Genomic DNA, 13,819 nt, shown 5'->3' on the forward strand with positions numbered 1-13,819 from the left:
ACCTTCTGGAATCAGCCATTGAGATAGGAGCGGAACCACTGCAAAGCAGTGCCTCCGACCCCCAATCCCACTAGCCTATCCAGAAGGATACCATGGTCGATGGTATCAAAAGCTGCTGAGAGGTCCAGAAGAACCAACAGGGATGCACTCCCCCTGTCCTTCTCCCTGCACAGGTCATCGTACAGGGCGACCAAGGCAGATTCAGTACCATACCCGGGTCTGAATGCGGACTGAAATGGGTCCAGATAATTATATAAGATGCTTGAGTACAGGAAATATATAATCCTTAAAAGCTGTTGTTGTTGTTGTTGTTGTTGTTGTTATAACATTTCTATGCCGCCCCTTGCCGAAGCCTCGGAGCGGCTTACAACACAATAAGATACATTGAAATACAATAGAAAATAATAAATTACCACTAAATACAAAAATACAAAAAATACACTGAGATACAATAATATAACATTAAAATTAACAGTATAAAATAAGTAAATAAAGAATACAGGAGGAGAAAAGAGAAGGAAGAAGAAGTTGCCCTGGCCAGATCATATATTTTAACAATTAAAATGATGTTTAAATAAAAAGGTCTTTACCTGGCGCCGAAAAACCAGTAACGACGGTGCCAGGCGGACCTCTTTGGGGAGTGAATTCCATAGGTTGGGTGCCACTGCAGAGAAAGTCCTCCTCCGAGTACTTACTGTCCTAATTTCTTTCATGGAAGGTTCCCGGAGAAGGGACTCTCCCGCAGATCTCAAGGGGCGGTCGGGCATATACAGACGTAAGCGCTCGTTCAGGTAGCCAGGACCCAAGCCGTTTAGGGCTTTATAGGTCATAACCAACACCTTGAATTGGGCCCGGGCTTCAATGGGAAGCCAGTGAAGCTGACGGAGGACTGGAGTCATGTGAGCATAACGCCCCGTCCCCGTCAGCACCCTGGCAGCTCTATTTTGCACCAATTGAAGTGTTCGGACCATCTTCAGGGGAAGCCCCACGTAAAGCGCGTTACAGAAGTCTAGGCAGGAAGTCACCAGCGCGTGTGTCACTGTCGCCAGGCAGTCGTACTCCAGGTAGGGGCGCAGCTGATTAATCAGCCGAAGCTGAAGGAAGGCGTTCCTCGCCACCGCTGTCACCTGAGCTTCCAAAGAAAGCTCCGGGTCGAGGAGCACTCCTAAGCTGCGGACCTTGTGCATATGCAAAATCCATGTGTGTGACTACACAAAGGCCACAAAGAGGAAACAATACAACTGTAACAACTTAAAACTGCCACATCATAAGCAACATGTCACCAAAAACAGTTCTGAATAGCAGAAGTAATCCATGCATCAGCCATAGATGCCTGGCACCAATACGATAGTTTAGTCATAAGGTTACATAACAATATCCTTCTTCTTCAGAAAGAGACATAACCTGCCTAAACTGTGAAGCTCATAGGTGCCAGTGGTTGCCGAGAGTGCCCATCTATGTAGGAGCAAAACAATCTCATGGGACAAGGATATTCCCACCCAAATTAATTCCACTAACAGCTCCTGCATGCTGAGAGTATGCATTAATATTGCCTCCATCTTGAAGAGTTTAATTATCAGAGTATTTAACTTAATTCATACAGATACAGCTATGAAATTGCTTTAAAACCAAGGCAGGTGATTGCAGATGCTGTATTAATGGAGGATATCATCACTCTGAATGATCTTTCAAAAACTTCCTACAGATTCTAAATGACACAATAAAACCGAACTAGATGTTGTTGTATTTTAATAACTTAAGATATATTTTTAATCCTGATTTTATTGTTAGCTGCTTTGAATGCCATTTTTGTGAATAAAGGTAAATACAAATTAAATAAATAACTAATAAACAAACAATGCCCAGGGAACAGAGCTACGTTGAATGCTCCCATTATAAATTAAAACCAATCACTATTAAATGTTCAAGTGAGTTTCAGAATTACATGGACCATAGTTTATCAGAGGAAAACCTTTCTTTGTCGTAGCTCCCTGATTTTGGAATGCCCTTCCAGGAGAGGTATGTTGGGTACTGACACTATTGGGGTGGGTGCCACAATAAACCTTTTCTTTTCCTAGGCATCTAAGTATTGTTCTTTCAGCTGGACTTCTTCCTGTCAATTTTATTGCTACATTTCAATATTTCAGTTGCTTTTAATTATATTTTACAATTAATTTTTTATTAATACAAACCTGATTTTTTAAAAATTAAGGCACAGTTTAACATTTCAAACAAACAGATGATGCATTTGTTGTTGTTATGTGCTATCAAGTCATCTTCAACCTATGGTGACTTAATGAATGAAAGCACTGTGATAAGTCCTGTTCTTGACAGCCCTGCTAAACTCTTGTAAACTCAAAGCAGTGACTTCCTTTATGGAATCTAGTCACCTCATATTTAGTCTTCCTCTTTTTCTTCTGCCTTTGAATCTCTCTAGCATTGTTTTCTTCTCTGGTGAGTCTTGCCTTCTCTTGATATACCCGAAGTATGACAGCTTCAGTTTGGTCAGCTTTGCTTCCAGGGAAAATTCTACTTGATTTGATCTACAATCCACTTGTCTTTCAAAGCTCTCTTCCAGCACCAAGTTTTGAACTCATCAGTTTTATTCCTGTCAGCATTGTTCACTGTCCAGCTTGCACACCCATCCCTAGTGATAGGGAATACAGCAGAGTGGATCTTGGCCTTGATCTCCAGTGAAACAGCCTTTTCTACTTCCTTCATGGCTGCCCTTCCTAGTCTTAGTCTTCTCCTAATTTCCTGGCTGTAATCTCCATTTGAATTGATGACCGAGCCATGCAAAATTTACATATCTTTAATTTCTTCATTGTTAGTATTAAAACATGTGATTTTTCTGTAGCTTTGATTTTTGTTTTCTTAATGTTCAGCAGCAGTCCTGTTTTGCACTTTCTCTCATTTTCATCAGGAAATGAAAGTCACTGGGAGATCAAATGGTATCAAAAGGGAAGAATTCCCCCATGTAACTCCAGGTGCAGGTTTTAAACTCAGAACCCACTAAAGCCATCTCAGTCCCATAAAGAGAGAACTACTTGAAAGGGGTTGAGGAATGATGTATCATTACTCAATACTGCACAGCCAATTCGCTTTGCTAATGAGGGAAAATGTGAGACACAGCTCTGATCCTGAGTACATTAACTCTTGGGTCCAGAGTTCTCATGAGCTCTGTTTCAGAAGGGCTCCACAGAAGGAAACAAGGAGGAATTTTTTGCTGATTAATAGTACCTTGTGGCCAGTGAAAAGCTGCTCTAAAGGATTAGTGGATTCTCCAGAACAATACAGTTCTGCCCTATTTGGAAGGAGTATCCAACACACTATGTAACACTTTACTTACGATTCGTGCTGCCTGACAGATTATTTACAATAGCCTGCAAAGCTTTCAGTTCTTCCACATTTTTTTCCATATTTTCCCAAACCAATCTTCTCTTCTCGGATAATTTTGCTAACTCTCTTTCTATAAAGAGAAATAGTTTAGAATTATCAGCTGAAAAATGTTCAAAATTCATGAAATTTTACAAGAACACATTACACTAGTTCACTTCCAGCAACACTGACTGCTGGTTCAAAGTCCAAGCCCAATTTAAACAAGTACTATTCAAAGGCTTAAAGGGCTTAGGGACAGGTTACCTGAAGGATCGCCTCTTCCCATATATACCTCCCCAGAACACAAGGTCATTTCTAGGGGTCCTTCTCCATGAGCCTCTTCCAAAGGAAGTGAGGGAAATGGCTAGCAGGAGGAGGGCCTTTTCAGTTGTGATACTCCAGTCTTTGAAGGAGCTCCCCAAATAGGTACCCCTGGTGTTTACTTTATATTCTTTTTGGTGCCAGGTGAAGATCTTTTTATTTTCCCAATATTTTAATAGTTTAACTTTTCAACTTTGTTTTAATATATTTCATTTTATTCTGTACCACTGCTATGCTTCTACACTGAATTATAGCAATTGCAATTATGTTGCATGTGTTTTTAACTTGTTTAATTTTAACTTTGTTAACCAACCAGAGAGACTTGGTTATTGGGTATAAAATGAATTAAATAAATTAAATATTCTTTTGTTATTTTGATGACTGAGGATGAAGAATATTTACCATTATCAAAGTAAGCAAAAAATAAAAACAGAAATAGCTGCACTCATTAAAATGTAATAGAAATACAATAAAATGGTTTACTGAATTACCAACTATCTTGAATAAGATGGAGGGAAGATTTAAGTATCACTTAAGTATTAACAAAGTATTCATATAGGGCATAGACCACAATCCTAAAAACACTGAAAGTTAAAAACATTTCACCACATAGGTAGTCTGGGAAAACATTCAGACTCTTACTATATTTTTCTCTCGTATTCTGTTTATGATCAGAATGTAAACCACCTCCTATGTTATGTTTGCTAATGTGATATCATTTCAGCTACTTTACCTGGTGGATGGAACAGTCTTAAAAGATAGACTAGATGAGTTTAAAAGCATTAAATGGAATGATCACATAATGCCACTGCTTGTGGCAGCTGGAAAATACCAAGTCATTGGAAATTGTGAGGAATTATGACAGAGAAAAGGGGAAGTTCTTCATATTGGAATGGGTCTGGATTGTCTCTCATTAGGAAAACATGTCTATTCTATCACATATCAGTTAGGTAAAAAGACCTTTCATTTGTGAACCATTGTGTATCTGATCATATTTTCCATTCTGTACTTACCACTAGGCGTTGGTATTTCCAGTCTGGTTGAAAGAAGATCCTGTAATTGTTTCATTTCTTTCATAATTGTCTGTAAACCTGCGGTCAAAAGTCTTCTTTTTTCAATGAGCTCTTGTACCTTTTGCTCTGCAAAAAATAGCATAAAATGAAGACTAGATCTTTTACTATATGGGACTAGCTAAACAAACCATGGGGCTCCCGTGATAGTAGGCATAGCAGGAAGATACAGACCACCACTACATCAGTAACAAAACTTGCAAGTCACATATATATATATAACTTTCTGAACTGTTGCTAAAAATAGATAGAAGTCTTTAGAATTTGCTACTTCCCATATCTTAAATTGTGGCATCCCAGATCAACAAAGACTGCCCTCTTAGGGGTATCTGAGGTGAGTATATCTAAGAAATCAGCTGTACAAAAGATTATTTATACAAAATAGTTATGCCTACTCTTTTTTCCAGTTCTGTTTGAAGAAACAAACATAACATAAATTGAACATTATTTTCACAGTTTAACAAACAAATCCTAACCCTTGATGAAACTAGTTGAAGGTGCCTAGGATGGGGCAGGCGAATGCTGCTGGTGTTGGAGAGGAGCACAGCCTCTCTACCCTACACAGGATACTCATGTTTGAGTTACAGATTTATGGATTGGGTTGTGCCCTTAATGTGAAAAAGGGATATCAAATCACATAAATACTTACCATTCACATCATTGTGCTGGACAGCTGCAAGAGCCTGGGCTTCTTTTAGGGCTTTCAAATTTGAAGCCAAATTTTCCAAAAACTGTTTCTTTTTTTCAGATAGTTCTTCAAGAATTCTTTCTACAAATAGAATGTGGAAAACTAAGAGCACAAAGTCCACCTCCTTTAAAAATCTCCTAACTGTAGCCAGAAACTGCAAGGAACCGTTTTCCCACCTTTTTCTAGATCGGGGTCTCAAACTCGTGGCCCGCAGGCCAATTGCTGGGACAGGCGGGGCACGGGGGAGGGGCCCTGCGGCCTTCAAAGCACCGGCGGCGCCCAGGCCGGCCACGGGATGAGTGGCCCAACACCATCACGGTGGTGGAATACTTGATGTGGCCCAGCCTCACCCAGACTCTACTTCCAGCGGCCCCCAGGTAAGTTGAGTTTGAGACCCCTGTTCTAGATCCACAGGATGATCCATCCCATTGATGATTTCTGTCTACCACTCACACAGAGGAGATATAGCCCGATTAAGTAAATTAAGCAAAAATACCTATATATACATGGACAAGTTTTTAACACCAACTGCGCCCGGCAGCCTACGCCAGAGGAGGGCCGCCTCCTCGCTGTGTAAGACCGCGCCGCGCCGGAGGGGAGCTGCTGCCTTGCCGCGTAAGACCGCGCCGCCATCCACCGCCCACTTGGCTGCTCCGCCACGCCCCAGCACGTGTGGCAGGCGTGCTTCGGACGAGGCGGGGGACGCAGGGCCGGCGGCTACAAAGCCCGCGGGAGGAGCGCGCCAACAGCAGCACCAACTGCGCCCGGCAGCCTACGCCGGAGGAGGGCCGCCTCCTCGCTGTATAAGACCGCGCCGCGCCGGAGGGGAGCCGCTGCCTTGCCGCGTAAGACCGCGCCGCCATCCACCGCCCACTTGGCTGCTCCGCCACGCCCCAGCACGTGTGGCAGGCGTGCTTCGGACGAGGCGGGGGACGCAGGGCCGGCGGCTACAAAGGGCGTCGGCCAAAGGGCGGTCGCCGCCGTTCGGGTGGCCGAGCAGGGGGCGGGGCTGGCCAGGGGCTTGCGCTTGGCGATGGTAGGCCCTCCTGCTGGGCTGTGAGTGAGGGGTGAGTGTGTGTGTGTGTGTGTGTGTGTGTGTGTGTTTTTAGTAGTATTTTAAATCTTTTTATGGAGTCGTCCCTGGCCATGCTGCCGCTTATGTTTCCTGGGGAGCGCACGGGTGCCGCCATTGAGGTGGTTATGGGCAGGGGACGTAACAGCGTTGGGAGCTTAACGTGTCCGCATAGAAGAAGGAGGGACAGATGGCTGACACCTGTCCCTACTTCTGGTTTTGCTCCCAGCCAGAGGGTGCCAGGGAGTCTCGTCAGTCGCCCCTCCGGCCTGACGGTGCTGTTGCTTAATGCCAGGTCGGTCAATAACAAATCTGCCCTCATCCAGGACCTGATTGTGGATGAGGGGGCCGACCTGGTCTGCATAACGGAGACCTGGGCGGGAGAGGGGGGGGATGTTGCCCTCTCCCAAGTGTGCCCGCCCGGGTATCTGGTCCAGCACTGCTCACGGCTGGAGGGGAGGGGAGGGGGGGTCGCTTTGGTTTACCGAGCCTCCATCTCCCTCACGGGACTTCCGGTCCCTTCGAGACCAGGGCTGGAGTGTCTCTATTTGGTGTTGGGCGACCGAGACAGACTGGGGATTCTGTTGGTGTACCGCGCACCCTTCTGCCCAACAGCCTCCCTGCCTGAGCTGACGGAGACTGTCTCGGACCTGGTGTTGAGGACCCCCAGGATGTTGGTCCTGGGGGACTTCAATCTCCATGCTGAGGCTAGTCTGACCGGGGCGGCTCAGGACTTCATGGCCTCCATGACGGCCATGGGGCTGTCTCAACATGTCACCGGCCCCACCCATGAACGGGGACACACTCTGGACCTGGTTTTCTCGACGGGGCAGGAAGAGGGTGGTCTGAGGGTGAGTAATTTATGCTTGACTCCCCTGTCATGGTCAGATCACTTCCTGGTGAGGTTTATGCTCGAGAGCGACTTCTCCCTCTGTAAGGGTGCGGACCCGATTATGTGGGTCCGCCCCCGGAGCCGGATGGATCCAGAAGGATTCCTGAAGGCCCTGGGGGAGTTTCCGGCTGACAAGACGGGTGCTCCTGTCGAGGCTCTGGTCGAACTGTGGAATGGGGAGATGACCAGGGCTGTAGACACGATCGCTCCTAAGCGTCCTCTCCCACCGGGCAGAGCCCGCTCTTCCCCTTGGTATACTCCTGAATTGAGGGCGATGAAGCAGGTTGGGAGACGACTAGAGCGTAGGTGGAGGAAATCACGAGATGAATCTGACCGAACACACTTAAGAGCCCACTATCGGGCCTATGCTGTGGCGGTGAGGGCGGCAAAAAAGAGATTCTTTTCCGCTTCCATTGCCTCCTCACAATGCCGCCCGGCGGAGCTCTTTCGAGTGGTGCAAGGCCTGGTCCGTCCAGGTCCAAAGGAAGACCTGATTCCACCCTCAAAGGCCCGCTGTGACGACTTTGCCAGGCATTTCAGGGAGAAAATCGCTCAGATTCGGCACGAGCTGGACACCACTATTGATTCAGAGGTTTCAAAGGAGACACCAACGCTGCCGTCTGGTCCAGATTTATTGGATGAATTTCAGTTATTGCGGCCCGATGATGTGGACAAGGTGCTTGGGCGAGTACGTCCAACCACTTGCCTTTTGGACCCTTGCCCGTCTTGGTTAATAAATGATTCCAAGCACGGGATTGGAACCTGGATCTTGGAAGTGGTTAACGCTTCTCTGAGGGAGGGTCGGGTGCCTGCCCCTTTGAAGGAGGCGGTAGTCCGACCGGTCCTGAAGAAGGCGTCACTGGATCCAGAGATGGCCACTAATTATAGACCAGTGGCCAACATCCCATTTCTGGGCAAGGTGTTAGAACGAGTGGTGGCGGGACAACTCCAAGCACTCTTGGATGAAACTGATTATCTGGACCCATTGCAGTCCGGCTTCAGACCCGGGTACGGTACTGAATCTGCCTTGGTCGCCCTGTATGATGACCTGTGCAGGGAGAAGGACAGGGGGAGTGCGTCCCTGTTGGTTCTGCTGGACCTCTCAGCGGCTTTCGATACCATCGACCATGGTATCCTTCTGGATAGGCTTCCAGGATTGGGGGTTGGAGGCACTGCTTTGCAGTGGTTCCGCTCCTATCTCAGTGGCCGGTTCCAGAAGGTGGTGCTGGGGGACTATGGCTCTGCGCCATGGCAGCTATGCCATGGAGTACCGCAGGGGTCCATTTTGTCCCCTTTGCTGTTCAACATATACATGAAACCGCTGGGAGAGGTCATCAGGAGGTGTGGGCTGCGGAACCATCAGTACGCTGATGATACCCAGCTCTACCTCTCGTTTTCCACCAATCCAGGTGAGGCAGTGGCTGTGCTGAACCGGTGCCTGGCCGAGGTAATGGGCTGGATGAGGGCCAATAAACTGAAGCTCAATCCAGACAAGACGGAGGTCCTGTTGGTTGGTGGATCGGGCTTCGGAGAGGGTGAATTGAACCTTGTCCTGAATGGGGTTGCACTCCCTCTTAGGGACAAGGTCTGCAGCTTGGGAGTGCTCCTCGACCCAGAGCTTTCACTGGAAGCTCAGGTAACAGCAGTGGCGAGGAGCGCTTTCCTCCAGCTTCGGCTAATTCATCAGCTGCGCCCCTATCTGGAGAATGACTGCCTTGCGACAGTGACACATGCGTTGGTGACTTCCCATTTGGACTTCTGCAACGCGCTCTACGTGGGGCTACCCTTGAAGACGGTCCAGATACTTCAATTGGTCCAAAATAGAGCTGCCAGGCTGCTGACGGGGACTGGACGTTATGTTCACATGACTCCAGTTCTCCGTCAGCTTCACTGGCTTCCCATTGAAGTCCGGGCCCAATTCAAGGTGTTGGTTATGACCTATAAAGCCCTAAACGGCTTGGGTCCTGGTTACCTGAAGGAGCGCTTACATCCTTATATGCCCAGCCGCCCCCTGAGATCGGCGGGAGAGGCCCTTCTCCGGGAGCCCTCCATGGAAGAAGTTAGGAGGGTGGTTACTCGGAGGAGGGCTTTCTCAGCGGTGGCGCCTAAGTTATGGAATGCGCTCCCCAGAGAGGTCCGCCTGGTGCCGTCGGTATTTGTTTTTCGGCGCCAGGCGAAGACCTTTTTATTTAAGCAGTATTTTAAATGTTAATATTATTGAATTTTATTTGGCCAGGGCGGCTTGTTTTATAGTGTATGTTTTATATTATATATTTGTATTTTATTGTATATATTTTAAAATGTTATTTTAATTTTTTGTTGTAAGCCGCCCCGAGGCTTCGGCGAATGGGGCGGCATAAAAATGTTTTAATAAATAAATAAATAAAAAATAAAAATAAATAACAGAAAGCCAAAGATTAACTGTGCAACATTGATCACCCAAGGAATATTCTTCCATGTGCCAGATTGCTTGGTCATTCCGGCAATCTCGCCTAGATCCAAAGAAACAAGATTCAATTTGAACCTCAATTCGGCACTTTGCAAAAACATGTTGATTTGGCTTAGGGTCGCTTGGCTTAACTCAGGTTCAAATCCAAACCTTCATGCCTCCCACTTGGAAGTTTTGAAAGGCTATATATTTCTCTCTTCTTCATAACAGCAAGACATATGCAGGCATCGCAGTCTCAAATGAGGGGAGCATGTCTGCCAAATGTTAGACCAATAGATATAGAGTTTGGGTATGCAATGTGCCGTTTTATTTAGATTTTTAAAATTATGACATCTTCATCTTTTGTATGTATGCATTTTTAAAGAAAATGTTACAGTCTGGGGGTTTCTAAAACAAAAAAGTGTTTATACTTCTATTTTTTATGGGCATTTGTTATAAAAATGTCATACAATATAGTGGTGGCCCTAGTTGATAAACCTGCAAGAGTTGAGACAAGATAGGTTCTATGGTTTGTTTGTTTTGTGAACAGGGGTTTTCAAATGGGGCAGGTGACTCACTTCCCTTTAAACCCTTCCATGTCTTGGGGGGAGCACTTTGTATGAAAATTACCTGTGTCCCTAGGCAAGAAATATGCAAAGTTTTAGAGAAATAAGTGAGGCTAGGAACTTACAATGAATAAAACCCATATTAGAGCTTTTTGTTTTCTGCTCAGTTGGCACCAAAATCATCAACAGTGCAATAGGACAGAAGAGGACCATATGGAACATATAGCATCAGAGGTAGAAGGAACATCCAGCAAGCAGCCCAGGACCCATTGATGCCACTAAATCTCTTAACAGTCCTACTTTTGGGAGAGAGAACTAGCTAAGAACATTGAAGACTGGCTTGCTGCTATCATATATTACTTCAGCATCCCTCCCCAGAAGCACTGGATCAGAGAATCCTGGTACAGCCATTCACTATGACTGAAAGCTATTGCAACTAGTCAGCAACTGCACTAGCTCCTGTCCATCTCCTCTCTCCCTTCTACACTGGTGTTTTCCTTATATGGAGAACTTGGGGGGAAAGGTATAAATTTTTGCAGACACATCACTTGTGTATCTGTGGACACAGAGAAACCCAGGCCTTAAAGCTGTCTGGGGACACTAGCTTTGCCCCACTAATGAGCAGCACAGCAGCATTCATGAGGCTCTTCCTCCCCTCTCCTCTCCTATCAGTCTTCTCACTGGTATCCCAGAGGACACCACAGGAGCACTGAGGGGTACAAGGATGTCAACCGCCAAATTTGAGCACTTTCAGCAACTGTCATCCACTGCCCTGCCCTGCAATTCTGCTGATGGAAAGCAGGAGGGGGGTGATGTTACATGACACACTAAATCACCAGCGACATGTCATGTGAGCCTAGTCATGTGATCAAAATCTGAATTTTGATTCAGACCCCTTCCGATCTATCTGAATCAGCACAGCCCTTGACTGGGCTCTATTTTGTTGTAAAGGGGAAAGTTTTCTAAAACTTGATGTTTGAGAGATTCCCCTTTCCCATAAAATCAGAGTAAACATAGTAGTGGCAGTGTTTACAAAGGTGGAGCAAAGTATGCTATCCTGCCCACACAGAAATCTTTTATAAATACAAGCTGTAAAAGGTTTAAACTTAAACTGTGGAACATTGTTGAATCATGTGACATGTAGAGTGATAATTATTTCCGAAAAATTGATTCTGTATTTTCCAAAACACTTATTCTATACCCACCTCTGGATTTTGATCCAATTTTCTCTGGAGCAAAACTCACTATATCATGCAAATCTTGAATAATTGCATCAAGGCCTGCAGCCAAAAGCCTTCTTTGTTCAGTGAGTTCTTGGACTTTTTGTTCTAGATAAAAATATTTTAACAAAAATGCTAAGTAAATAAAAATAATTAAGCACAGGCATCAAAGCACAAGAAAATTAGCACGAAAAGGCATTATTTACCTTTTGGAATAACTATTTGCAAAAGCTATATAATACCTGCTTGCAGTGTGCTGTGTGTTGTTGTAATGGTTTCTTTCTTGCTTTTTGTTCCTTATAAACCATCCAGAGACTTTTTTTTAGTAATGGATGGTATAGAAATAATAATAATAAATAAATAAATGGCCTGGGAGCCCCCTTCTGACTTGCTCTGTTTCTATGTTTCTAAGATGACTCAAAGAGCACCCCCAAGCTATGAACATGCTCCTTCAGAAGGAGTTCAACCCTATCTAGAACTGGTTGAATGCTCTCCATCCTGGCAGAGGAACAACCCTCCAGCAGCATCTAAGTCTTGTCTGGATTGTGCTTCAGTGTACTAACCCCCACCCAGTCCATTGTTGCAGCCAGACACTTGGTTTAGCACATCCACAGCCTCACTTGCTGATGATGAAAAGGAGAAATAGAGCTGCGTGTCATTGGCATATTGATGGCAATGCACTCCAAAACTCTAGATGACCTCACTCAGCCATTTCAACTAGATGTTAAATAGCACAGGGGACAGAATAGCCCCCAAAGAATTCTATGCTGCAGAATCTACTGGGTTGAATAATATTACCCAACCCCCACCCTTCTTATTACCCAATAACCTCCAAAGAGGAGTAGAGCCACTGCAATAGAGTACTCCACCTTCCAGCTTAGAGACTCACCCTAGAAGGATACCTTGCTCAATAGTATCAAAAGCTGTTGGAAGATCCAGAAATATTGACAGGATCAAACTCCCGCATCTCTTTCCCAACATAGGTCATCATATCCAATCAAAGCTGTTTCCATCCCAAAACCTGATCAAATACTGAAAACTAATACTTCCCATCCAGGAGTGCCTGGAATTCCTTGGCAACCACCTATTCCAGAACCGTACTCAGGAAAGAAACATTCAGACCCTCTTTCAGACAGCACAGAACCATTCTTCTCACAAGAGTCATTAATCACTTCCCTGGCCCAGCCAGTTGTTCCTTCCTTGCTGGCTTTTATAAACCAGGGCAGTCAAGATTCCACAAACATGGTCAAGCACATTTTCAACATCCTTAAGCTGTACCATCTGAAACCCACCTAATAAAACTGGACCAGGTTGTGGTTTGGGTATTTCAACAGATTCAAATGCTTCAACTCTGAAATCTAAGTCCTGGTGGATGCAAGATTTTTTCCCTGGAAGTGCCCAGCCAGTATATTATAGTAGGCCTCAGATGGGTCTAATATCTCCTTGGGGGCAGCATGTAACAGGCCTCAGGCAATCCTAAAAAGTTCCAGTGGGTGTCAAAATGAAGAATGAATACAGACAGTAAGATGCTTTCTCTGTCATGCTCACTGTCTCTAAATATATTCAGTTGTAGGCACACACCAGGCTGGGTCACATGCTCCCTGCCTTATCCTGGGCATTGTTGGGGGCATAATGCATGTGGACACCTCCTGCTCAAACAGGGAATTTGGTGAAATACTGGAAAGTTACCCAGAACTATCAATTTGGTGGACAGAAAATGTAAAGGGAAAATCATTAAAATTATATGGAAAAGAGTTTTAAATAGGATTGTAGCACAACTATCCAAATCTCTAGTAAACTCATCCTTAGGCCATTTTGTATTGTGGGTATGTTCAGGAAGGGGCTATACTTTCAATGGCACATGCACCATAACTAGAAGGTCCTGGGTTCAATCTCTAACTTCAGATAAGGCAGGAAGAACTCCTTTCATGGGATGCTGGGGTATAGAATCTTCCAACAATTAATAAAACAGATTAGAATTCATTTTTTTCTATTAGACATAAGCAAAAGCACAACCCATCACTACTGTAAATATATCTAGCCCATGTGGTATTTTGCATTTTATTTTTATTTAAAATCCATATAATTGGCCTCTAAATGAATATTAAACTTTGGTGTTAAAATATTCTATTTTACCTACTAACACACACACACACACACACACACACACACACACACACACAG

At 44.9% G+C, this 13,819-nt stretch overlaps 1 protein-coding gene across 1 annotated transcript in view; it reads right to left on the minus strand.

Annotated features, from left to right (window-relative positions):
* The window catches only part of CCDC7 (coiled-coil domain containing 7), a 125,608-nt gene that overhangs the window by 38,513 nt on the left and 73,276 nt on the right, over positions 1-13,819 (minus strand). The window contains exons 33-36 of the mRNA XM_044425013.1: positions 11,621-11,743; positions 5,419-5,538; positions 4,713-4,838; positions 3,350-3,469 (exon numbers count right to left, since the gene is read on the minus strand). Of these exons, the coding sequence (XP_044280948.1) occupies positions 3,350-3,469; positions 4,713-4,838; positions 5,419-5,538; positions 11,621-11,743 (489 nt within the window). The remainder of the gene's footprint in view (positions 1-3,349; positions 3,470-4,712; positions 4,839-5,418; positions 5,539-11,620; positions 11,744-13,819) is intronic.

This window comes from Varanus komodoensis, unplaced genomic scaffold (assembly GCF_004798865.1).
Source record: "Varanus komodoensis strain SLA01 unplaced genomic scaffold, ASM479886v1 scaffold15, whole genome shotgun sequence".
Lineage (NCBI taxonomy): Eukaryota > Metazoa > Chordata > Lepidosauria > Squamata > Varanidae > Varanus > Varanus komodoensis.